The sequence below is a fragment of the Enhydra lutris genome, unplaced genomic scaffold, assembly GCF_002288905.1.
Source record: "Enhydra lutris kenyoni isolate GAN:26980312 unplaced genomic scaffold, ASM228890v2 scaffoldscaffold46, whole genome shotgun sequence".
In the NCBI taxonomy this organism is placed as follows: Eukaryota; Metazoa; Chordata; class Mammalia; order Carnivora; family Mustelidae; genus Enhydra; species Enhydra lutris.
The window spans coordinates 12,529,529-12,541,046 of record NW_019154130.1 but is presented as its reverse complement, the minus strand read 5'-3'; the positions used below and the strand labels follow the sequence as shown (position 1 = coordinate 12,541,046).

General features: G+C 48.3%; 1 protein-coding gene across 1 annotated transcript in view; it reads left to right on the top strand.

The window, feature by feature from the left end:
- LOC111156475 (kinase suppressor of ras 2) overlaps positions 1 to 10,891 on the top strand; it is a 390,957-nt gene extending 380,066 nt beyond the window's left edge. The window contains exons 17-19 of the mRNA XM_022517399.1: positions 4,564 to 4,695; positions 9,410 to 9,539; positions 10,754 to 10,891. Coding sequence (XP_022373107.1) covers positions 4,564 to 4,695; positions 9,410 to 9,539; positions 10,754 to 10,891 — 400 coding nt within the window. The remainder of the gene's footprint in view (positions 1 to 4,563; positions 4,696 to 9,409; positions 9,540 to 10,753) is intronic.
- Positions 10,892 to 11,518: the final 627 nt, after the last annotated feature.

Genomic DNA, 11,518 nt, shown 5'->3' with positions numbered 1-11,518 from the left:
TCTCTCTCTCTCTCTCTCTCTCTCTCTCTCTCTCTCTCTCTTTCTCTCTTACTTTAAAACCCTGCAGGTTTTCTCTAATCACGCCTTTTATAACTTGCCCGAGCCTCCTCCGGATGGCAGCCCCACGCTCTCCTTTTACTTCAGTTTCAGCTGCTTTGCGGTACTGATCTCTTTGAGGTCCACCCCAGGGCCCCCCCAAGGTGAATTTTGTTCGTGCTACATCATACGTTGGATCTAAGAGCATCCAAAAACCAGCAACACTTGATCTAGCTGCTTTCTGCTCTAGATACAGAAAGCGCAACAGAAGCTTAAGTTTCTTTACTCCGCCCCAAAAGATTTCGGTGCATCTCCAAAACTATCGATAAGGCTCTAAGATGAGAAAGCCGGAGGGCTGAACCATGTTCCTTCTTCCGTCTGTCTCCCCAGCGGCACTTAGAAGCGGGTTTGCGGGCACAGGAGTTGCAAGGCGCGCATGCGCACACACGTCCACACGTCCATTCATCCATCACGCGAGCCAAGGGGCAGAGGAAGCAGTTGGTAACATCACTACGAACTCGAGTACCTGTGTCCAGACAAAAAGAGGCCCAGCAGATGCTTTCGTGAACCTGCTTCAAGGCTCTTTAAAAACAAAACAAAACAAAACAAACCCCAAAAATCCAATTCTTCCAACCGGGAGGCATGTCCACATACCCTCCCCCTCCCCCTTTCATCCTTGCCAGAGAATTCTCCTGCCGGTGGAGAGAAGGAGGGCAGGACCTCTGATTTTCTCCCTTCTGGTTCTCACTTTTCTAAAGCCCTAGGGTAATGAGGAAGAAAGGAAGTGGAATGACGTGGGCCTCCTTTCCTTTACCTCATTCACAGAGACCCAGTGTCAACCGGGGAAGAAAGTTCAAGTCAAGGGCAAGGTGGCTGCTGGCCTCATTGTCCAGCGGGTACTCCCCCACTCCCGCTTCTGCCCAGCCTAGTCCTCAACACAAACGCAGGCAGTGTTGGGAGAGGCCAAGGAGCCCTCAGCGACCTCTCCTAGAAGAAATCCACATTTCTTGGTTTCCCACGAGTCCCCATCAGGGATCTCTGGTGTTCAGTGTTTCCTGCTGTAGTGATATGTAGAGCTTAGTTTTCATGTAGGATTTCACTTTGCTTCCTAAGGGTGCTGTTTCCCCAGGAACTGCTGGAAAATTGTGTTTGGGAGTTTTTGGGATCATTTGTTACTTCTGCAGCTTTGGGCAGATCACTTAAGTGTTTTGAAGCTCTGTGTCCTCATCCACAGAAGAGGATCTTATCCATCCCATAGTGGGCTTGTTGGGATGCACTGTGTTGGATAACCTGGTGCACAGTAGGCACTCAGCAGGGGCTACTGGTTGTCCTGCCTCTCCCCTCCTCCCTGAGTTAGAGCCTGGGGCATTCACAGGGCTGGGTGAGATCGGCTGGGCCTGGGCAGGGGTGGGGGTTACCCAGTGAAGTGAGCATGTCCTGAACATCCAGACCCACCCTGGGGCTTCCCCCCCGAGCCCGTCCCCGGCATTGCAAGCACACAGCTGTGCTGCCGTTGTCATTGAGAGAAGGTGTCATTTTCCACACCAGCACTATCATGCCAGCGCCCCACAGGCTGTTATTAATCATAATAATAACCGTAATGACGATGATTTGAGTTTTCACCCGTGGGCCCATCGCCAAGGGAATGGGACATCCCGGAGTGTCTGGGCCAGGCCTGGCATCTGGCCCCCTCCCGGGTGTGTGCCCCCTCCCACCCTGGGCTGATAGCTGGGGAGTGGCCAGCATCCCTCCTCCCGGCCCAGCCGGCAATTGCAAACCACTGACACTTAGCTAGTGAGTCCAGAATAGGCAGCAGGGGCAGTCAGAAAGCCATCAGAACTGGGGTGCTCTCTCTTTTGGCAGTGGCACCCCATCTCACTGCAGCACCCCCCTCCCATGGCCTGGCTGTACCTGGAGAGTGTCCGCTGGCTCAGGCCATGGCCCTTCCTTCTTACATGATGTTCTTACCTTGGGCTATATTCTCAACTCCATCTCTGAGTCATCAAGATGTAAACATATCCATAGGTAATAATTCTGTCTAGTAATCCTGAGATCCTGGCAGCTGACACAGCCCTGTGTCAGCCTTGTGTGAGATTAATGTGCCCATTGTGCAGGTGGGAAAGTGGAGACTCGGGCATGCTCAGGGTCACATGGCTAGTAAGCAGCAGATAGGTCTTTAAGTTCCTGCAGGCATCCCCAGTTTTAGAAGCAAGAATTCACATGGCCCTGCCAACTCAAGGGCTTTCCAGTGGATTTGGGTCTGCTGTGTAACAAGTCCTATGTTACTGATGCTGAAAGACTGACATTTGGACCATTTCCTTATTTTCTATAAAAATGAGAACGGTGATTCTCAACTGGGGTTCTTCTGTCCCCATCCCCTGCCAGGATATTTGTAATGTCTGGAGACCTCTTTAGTTGTCACAACAGGGGAGGGGGGCAGACTGGTATCCAGTGGGGAGAGGTCAGGGATGCTGGTCAGAGCAGGCCCCCACCACAAAGAATGATCCAACCCCCAGACTCCTGAGACCTCTCTTGTCAGGGTTCTCTCTTTCCCCATGTGGTCCACAAGATAATTTTAGGGATGATGTTAATAAGCATCATCTATGCTAGTTCCTGTGTATGGTCATGGTAAGAAGTAAATGAAAAAACCCCATTTGTAGTAAATAATATTTGAGAGTTGCACTGTCCAATAACCCCCAGCCACATAAGACTATGTAATTTTAACTTGGTTTTTTTTTTTTTTTTTTTGAAGATTTTATTTATTTATTTGTCAAAGAGAGAGAGAGAGGACAAGCAGGGGAGCGGCAGGTAGAACAGGCAGAGGGAGAAGCATGCTCTCTGCTGGGCAAGGAGACCAATGTGGGACTTGATCCCAGGACCTTGAGATCATGACTGAGCTGAAGGCAGACGCTTAACCGACCAAGCCACCCAAACATCCCAAATGTTAACTTTGATTAAAATTAAATCAAATAAAAACTTTAATTCTTCAGTTACACTAGCTGGATTTCAAGTGCCCAATGGCCATGATGGCCCATGGCTGCCATATTGGATAGCACAGGCAGAGAACATTTCCATCATCATGGAAAGTTCTATGAGATAGTGTCGCCCTGGAAGGTGTTCAGATAGGGCAAGAGTCATGGTCATGGGATATGAATGAGTGCAGTTCAGGGAGCAGTGCATCACACCTGACATGGCTCAGAAGCCACCCTAGGGGAACTGGAGAATCCAGCCAGCCCCAGGTCTCCACATTGCGGAGGCTCTGGACCACCATGATCTCACTCCTGATGGTTGGAGATATCCATGCCCATCCCCCATCACTGCCCCCTCTCCCTGTAGTAACTAATTGGCCCTTTCCTGGGAGTCTTGAGTCAGTGGAAACCTTGCAGGAGATCTGCTCAGATTTCAGTCCCAAATGGAAAACTCTGTACTTAACTAAAGTCTTACCGCGTGAAGATAAATACAAATAAAATTTTTTTTCCAGATACAATTTTATCTAAAGTGAGGTCCCTCTTATCTTTGACACATTCCCCTGTTAAAATTTTTTCATATAATGCTTATCATTGTATTTTTCCTACTTATTTCATTTGTCACCCCCTTCTCCTACCAAAGCACAGGCTCCAGAAGGGCAGAGACCTTACACATTTCCTTCACTTCTGTGTTCCCGGTGCCAAAAACAGAGAGCTTAGGCATAGCAGTTCTCCAGAAATCCAGTGAATCCTCATTATTCGTGGATTCCATATTTGCGCATTTGCCTACTCGCTTCAACCTCTTTGCACCCGCAAATCAATATGGCAACTTCGCGGTCATTCCCGGCCATGCACAGAGTGGTGAAAATTTGCATCACCCGGTGTATATGTTCCCAGCTGAGGTCAGACAAAGGCATGCCCTTCATTCTTGCTGGAGCTCTCATGCAGAGAGGACCGGCGGACAGAGAAGACCAGGGAACAGAGACAGGAGGGGGCCGTGCGGTGCGGGAAGCCCTGGGCCTTGGGACCAGTGGGACAGAGTTTTGCAATTCTGGTGCGTGGTTGTGGGGCCACCCTAGACACATCACTCAGCACTTCTGAGCCTTGTTTTCTCTTCCTTAAAATAATGAAAATAGAATGTACTAGAATGAGCTGTTTTTAGGATTTAAGATATACCCGATGTGAGGTGTGTGCGTGAATACATATTTCCTCTAGGAGCCATGATTCTGTATTTGCTAATTCACTCTTTGCAGAGACTTTATACAACATAACTGCCATGAATAACAAGACTCAGCTGTATGGGCGGAATGAATATGCAGGAGGGGATGCCTCAGAGGGGGCGGGACCCGAGGATGGTTTGGGTCTCAAGTGTCTCCCTCCAGACCAGACTTCCTTGCCCCTTTTTTGCTGGGGCTTGGCCTCAAGTACACGTGCAGGCAGTGCCCAGTTGCAGGAGATGTGAGAAAGCCAGTGGAGGTGGTCCAGAGGCTTGGGGTCGGTGCTGGGGGACTGGTCCTCGCTGGGCGGGGAAGCGGGCTCACTCTGTGTTTTGCATCTCTAGGCGGGAGGACAAGCTACGCATCCAGAACGGCTGGCTCTGCCACCTGGCACCAGAGATCATCCGCCAGCTGTCTCCCGACACAGAAGAGGACAAGCTCCCCTTCTCCAAGCACTCAGATGTCTTTGCACTAGGGTAGGTGGCCCACGCTGGCCGTGGGAAGCCCCAGCCCAAGCAGAGGGGCAATTTCCAACCCTTCCTTCTCTTCTTTGGGCCTAGGTGGTCAGTTTTCTGGGTGAGATTGGGGGTATCCAAGTGGGGTGTAGTAGAAACAATGACTCTAGCAAACCTCAATATGCCGCGTTTCTAATTGGCAGGTCACTTGACCCATTCATTTATTTGCTGAAGCAATACGTATAGAACACCTAGTGTTAAGAAATTATCCAAAACTTGAGGGCTTAGAGCAACATCTGTGATCTCAAGTTTCTGTACTTGAGAAACTTGGGGGAGTTGGTGCTTAGCTGAATGGTTCTGAGCTGGTCTTCGGGATCTTTTGTGAGGTTATGGTCAAGATGTTGGCTGGGGCTGCAGTCTCATCTGAAGGCTAGATGGGTTGAGGGTCCACTTCCAAGGGGGCCCCCTCACATGGCCGTTGACACAAGGCCTCAGCAGGACTGGGGGAGTAAAGGAGGAGCTAATCCCAGCCTGGGAGATCAGAGAGGGCTTCCCAGAGGAGGTGACTCTTGCACCTAAATTAGCAGTAGAATATAAGTGGGCCCGATGAGGGTAGGATGAGGTATCAGAAGGAACATGTGAAGAGGCCTAGGGTAATAGAATACAAATTTCCCACAAGGAAGGAACATGTGGGGAGTGGAGGGGGAGGGAGCTGAGAAATGGAGAAGCAGGAAAATATGAGCCGGGGGTGGTAACAGGAGAGACTAGAATGGGAAATCGAGTCAATCCTACAGGGACTAAGAGGTTGCGTTAAGGAGTTTTCACTTCATCTTCACAGCGCTGGGGAGCCATTGATGGTTACTAAGCCGGGGGATATAATAATATTTTGAGTTTCAGAATAATCATTCTTCCATGCAGAGAATGGAAGGAAGGGTGAGATTAGGAGGCTGGGTGACCAATCCAGGGGGAGAGGCTGACATTCTCTACCAAATCAGGGCCAATGGGTTTGGACCCTGGAAATGGATGGGGAAGGGTGGGGGGAGGATGGGGTCTGATGTTGGGTTGAATGTGGATGGTGCCCAGATACCTACCTTAGGCAACTGGGAGAGATTAGTGTCATTCACCAAGGTAGAGACCCTGGAGGGGACACCTAGGCTATGCTACGAGGGCAAAGAGAGCAGATTTGGACACAGGGAGTCTGGGCTACCTTGGAGATGGCCAATTGAACCAGCCAGAAGGCAGCTGTATCTACACAACTGGAGTTGTGGCTTCTCAGCTGTTTAGGGCTTCTCAGAGTTTAGGGCTTCTCCGCAAAGAGAGAAACTGCACTCATGAGAGAGAACGGGATGTCTTTGCAAGTATAGGGATGGATAGAAGGTAAAGGACTCAGCCCCGAGGTGCAGAATGAGGGCTCCAAGAGGGTGCATCTGGGAAGGCTCTTAGGCTCCCATCCCTCAAATAGCCATGCTGATCTTTGCCTTACCTTACCCTGTCCACTGGAGCGGTTGCAAAGATTGCTGGTTACAAACAGAGACAACGTTGGGCAAGCTCTTTGGCAAAGTGCAGCCCTGCAGGTGTATCCAGTTAGACTTAGCACCACCAAGAGATGTTAGAGAGACCGTCGTCCATGGAAAAGTACCCCCACTATGTCTTCTCTGTAAAGCTCAGGGAGGAGGGATGGGGGGACATTTGTGGGCACATCAGGATTCTAGACGTTCATCCCTTGGACCCCTTTAGATGTCATCGTTTGCCTTGATTAGTGTACGCCCAAAACTTTATCTAGTTAGATACTGTTATCTGAAACCAAGCTGCAGTAATGAAGTTGGTGTATATTGTAGTATAAATTTAGCAAAAGAAACAAGAATGTAATTAACAAATGCACCAAAATAAGTAATTGGTTTTCCACTGGAGTTTTAATCTTTAGCAATTTATTTTTCTCTTAGTGTGAGTTTCTCTTGGAAGTTGGGTTTGAAAGGAAGTTTTAATGAGGCTTTTATTCCTGACACTGCTGAATTCTGGGGGACCTGGCGCTCTTGGTTTCCTGTCAGTTAGGTGCATCTCGTTGCTTGGGAACATCATGCTTAGGCATGACTTAGAACAAAACTGGACTTTGAAAAGCCTATGGAGCACCGTGTTTAGGTTTTTGTGGGTGCTGTCTCCTGAAATCTTCACAGGCACCTGAATGACAGGGGAGGGAACAGGCCCCAGGCGGCTCAGTGACTTGGGCGGCTCAGTGACTTGTCTTATGGTACTCTGGGGTGGATCTGGGAGCCACCCTGGGACATCCTAACCCCGGAGTTGGAGGGTTTAGGACCTCAGAGTCATTTCACCGCAAAAAGCCCTATTTCCCTCAACCGTAAATAAAAAAGATAATAAACCAGCATGACAGACACTGAGGATCCAGCGAGAAAATGCCTGTAAGGCACCTGCACCCAGGCTCCTGCTAGGCTCCCTTCCCCCTCGGCATGAGCCTTTGCCTGCAGTCTGTTTTGCGCCTCCTTCCCCAGGCCCTAACAGTCAGCTGCAGGGTTGCCCCCTGCCCCAAATCCTACACTTACACTCACAGAGGACTCTGAAATAGGATCAATTGTAGTTTCCTCGTAGCGTAATGGCCAGGGTTGCAATTCTGTAGTCAGATGAAATGGATTCAGCTTTGCCTGCACCTTTTTATCAGCTGTGTGGCCCTGGGTAAGATACAGAAGCTTCCGGAGCCTCAGTTTTCCTCTTCTGAAAAATGGGGATGATGATCGTGCCTCCTGATTGAAAATGTAGGTCTTACTTTGATTCGGATATGATGAGGGCAATCAAGTAGGAAGCAAGGATCATTGGAAAGATGGTTTGTTGTTCATGATTTACAAAAGCGGGGGGGAGGGGGGTGTAGCACATCATACCACACAGGGAAAGCACCAGGGTCAGAAGGCAGAGGGAGCAAGAGGAAAATGCCGGCAGGAGACTTCAGTGTGGTTTCCTCAGGGAGGAACCAGTGAGGCAGGGTAAGCAGGCTAAGATGGGCTGGTTTGACTAATGCAGTGGGCTCTAGGGTGTGGGGGTATCCAAGGTAGGGAATATGGGCCCCAGTGAAAGCCTGTTGGAGGTGGGGGTGGGGCTTTCATTGGTTAGTTTGCATATGAAAGATGCACTCGGGAGAGAGTCATTTACTATCTCTAGGAATGAGCTGGCCCCTGGGGAGAAGGGCAGTCCCTCCAGGGGTCAGGGCGACCCCCAGATGTCAAATCACCAAAATACGAAAGCATGCTTCTCACACCTCCCCTGTAATCATAATAAATGCAAAGGGCTTAGAATAGGGTCTAGCCGGAGTCAAAACTCAGTAAGTGTTACTGATTTTTACAATGAGAACAGTCCTCATCTAACACCTTGCAGTGACAACCGCCTGGCCTCCTCACTCAACAGCCCAGCATCTGAGCTTCACCCCTCCTTGCCCCAGAGGGATGAGTTTGGGGGGGAGAGCCGGAGGGGGGGACAACATGCTGAGAAGCGGGACCCTGGAAATAGCTGGTTTGACAGAGTCCTCTGATCAGTAAAGAAGATAACAGCGCTTCATGTTCTTTAAAGCAAATTTGCATAAATTATTTTAGATTAGAGGAAAGATCATTTCCTAAGGCTCTTTTCAGATATTTCCTGAGGTGGGGAATTTTGTTCCAGGTGAGCTGAGACCTAGTTCCTTCGTACAGCTCAGCAATTCCCAGCATCCTGTGAGCACCCCATGGAGCCTGCCAGGGCCCTCCCTGCCACCCTTACCCCCCAGCATTTTCCCCCACTATTCCACGGGATGCCATATATTTAGAAAACAAAATTATTTTAAAAAAATCATATGCTATGACCCAAAGTTAGCCATTATTAATTAACATTTTGCTGTTTCTCTTTATTCTCCTGCTGATACATATATAATTTTTTAAGAGTAGATATTACTCGGGCACCTGGGTGGCTCAATGGGTTAAGCCTCTGCCTTCAGCCCAGGTCATGATCTCAATGTCCTGGGATCGAGCCCCGTATCGGGCTTTCTGCTTGGTGAGGAGCCTGCTTCCCCCTCTCTCTCTGCCTGCCTCTCTGCCTACTTATGATCTCTTTCTCTCTCTCACTGTCAAATAAATAAATAAAATCTTAAAAAAAAAAAAAAAGAATACGTACTACCTTATATACAGTCTCCTATCCTGCTTTTTTCATTTAAAATTAAATAGTAAACATTTTTTCATGTCGGCAAAATTTCATTGAAGTTTTTTAATAATAATATCATATTCCATTTTTTCTGGATTTGCCATAATACATGCAATCTATTCCTTTCATTGAACAGTTGTGTCATTTCTCCTTGTTTTCATATTATATGTAATGCTGTACAGAATATCCTTGTAAGTGATTTTTTTTGTATCTCTTAAGTATTTCCTTACAGTGGTTTTCTAGAATTACAAGTGTGAGGTCAGAAATCCTAACCACATTCTATTACACTTTTGGGTTCTAGGTTTTGACTCATTTTAATTTAGGGGTAGGTTCAAGGTGTTCAAGGATACCAGGGAAGGTATCCTTGGACAAGCATGACTTCAAAGACATCAAGAAAGCTTGAGGTGTGTCCGGCTAGCAAAACAACAGTCCCATGAGGAAGAGACTAGAAAGTGGAGGGCTTAGGCAGCAGGAGGGCTGGGCAGATGTGTGTTGGTGAGGGGACACAGGGTCGCGAGTGACATACCACATCAACAACCTTTTTTACATCTGCCAACAGCACAATATGGTATGAACTCCACGCCAGGGAGTGGCCTTTCAAGACTCAACCAGCAGAGGCAATAATCTGGCAAATGGGCACAGGCATGAAACCCAACCTCAGCCAGATTGGCATGGGAAAAGAAATCTCGGTAAGTCCTGGGACAGTGCTCTGGGGTTCAAGGAGAGAGGTAGACACAGTTCAGAGCCACTTTTTTCCCGTGTGTTAAGGTTACGAATGCTTCCCCAGAGGGTGGCACAAAAGCCAGTCCACAGCCTTGTCAGATCACGTGATTTGGAGCTTAGGAGGGGAAGTTTCTGAACTATGCCTGCAATTCAGGCTCCCGCCTCAAGGGTGCGGTAGCACTTGTCCAGACTATTTCTAGCAATGAATTGCTGCATCAAGTAGAAAAAGTGAATTCCTCTTTTTCTGTTACTTTTAAAAGATATTCATTAAAAAATTACCCATACTATGATTTTAATTTATTTGCTTCTACATAAAAATTTTTAAGTCATGATCCATCTCAGAATAAGATATACACAAACAGAGAAGCCTGAGTATAAATTAATAATCACCCTCTAAAACACAGCAGGAAGAGTGCTGTCTTTTGATCAGAAGACACATAAATCAGGGAAGGAGTAATTACCTGGTATGTTTTTAAGGATTACCTATATATAGGCTTTCCTTTCTTGGATGAGGTGATTATTAAAAGTAACCTCCAGGGGTGCCTGGGTGGTTCAGTGGGTTAAGCCTCTGCCTTCTGCTCAGGTCATGATCTCAGGGTCCTGGGATCAAGCCCCACATTGGGCTCTCTGCTCAGCAGGGAGCCTGCTTCTCCCTCTCTCTCTGCCTGCCTCTCTGCCTACTTGTGATCTCTGTCAAATAAATAAATAAAATCTTAAAAAAAAAAAAAGTAACCTCCAACGCTTTGACTTTGAAGAGCATTTATGGTTTTGGGATGTGGATAGAGACCTCAGGATACACTTTTCTCCCTCCCTTTGAGGAAAAAAAAATGGCCAAGAAACTCCTTGGGGAGCATTACTGACCTCAGTGTATCTTAGACCTTCTAGAACAGGACCTACCTAGTTTGCTATATGGGCTCATGTGATGGATGAGCAGATGGATGGATGGATGGATGGATGGAAGGAAAGACAGAAAGATGATGATGATAGATAGATGGATGAGGGTGAATGCATGAATTGGGATGGATGGGTGGGTGGGAGGGGGGATGGATGGGTGGGGTGGGTGGATGATGGGGATATATGCAAGTGGAACAAATGGGTAGACAAATAGACCCAATGAGATGCCAAAGGGTATTAAGACATCATTATTTACACTAAATCACCACATGTCGTCTTCTTTTAGGACATTCTTCTCTTTTGCTGGGCCTTTGAACAAGAAGAAAGACCTACCTTCACTAAGCTCATGGACATGCTGGAGAAACTGCCAAAGCGAAACCGCCGCCTGTCTCACCCCGGACATTTCTGGAAGTCTGCAGAGTAGGTGTTCGCTTTTCATATCTCTCCCCACTGCCTTTGTCCTCTGGCCTTTGCTGCCTTTTTGCTCCCCTCCCCCATACCTCTGCCAGCCATCTCCTTTCCATACACCCACCTTCCTCCCCCGGCTACCATCCTTCTTACTGGGTTCCTGTTCAGGGGAGTCTAGGGTCTACCATCCAGGGCCTTGGTCCCTGTTGCTACCATGGCTACCTCCTTGCCTATTTCTTCCTGATGAAGGCTCATGCCCCAGGGAGTTTGATCATCAGGTGCGAGGTGATGGCCTGAACCCAACAAGCCCCATATGTCCACTACACAGTGGATTCCTCCAGGAAGCCTGGCTTTCAGGAAATGTCCCCCTAGGGCCAGCAAGCTCTCCCCATCATGACATCTCACAGCTTCCAGAACTGTCTGTTGCACAAAGACAAGGGTAGGGAAGATTCTCAGCTTCTCCTGGCCATAAGTGTCTCTCAGGCTTCCTCCTTGGAGCCCTCCCCCTCCTCGTTCTTAGACCTAGATCAGTGGTTCTCAATGAGGTAATTCATGTGACATCTCTCTGGGGGTCTCCCTCCCAGGCCCAGCCTTGTGGTTTCTCCAGAAGGTGAGAGCGAGACTGGCCCGGATGAGGCTTCCG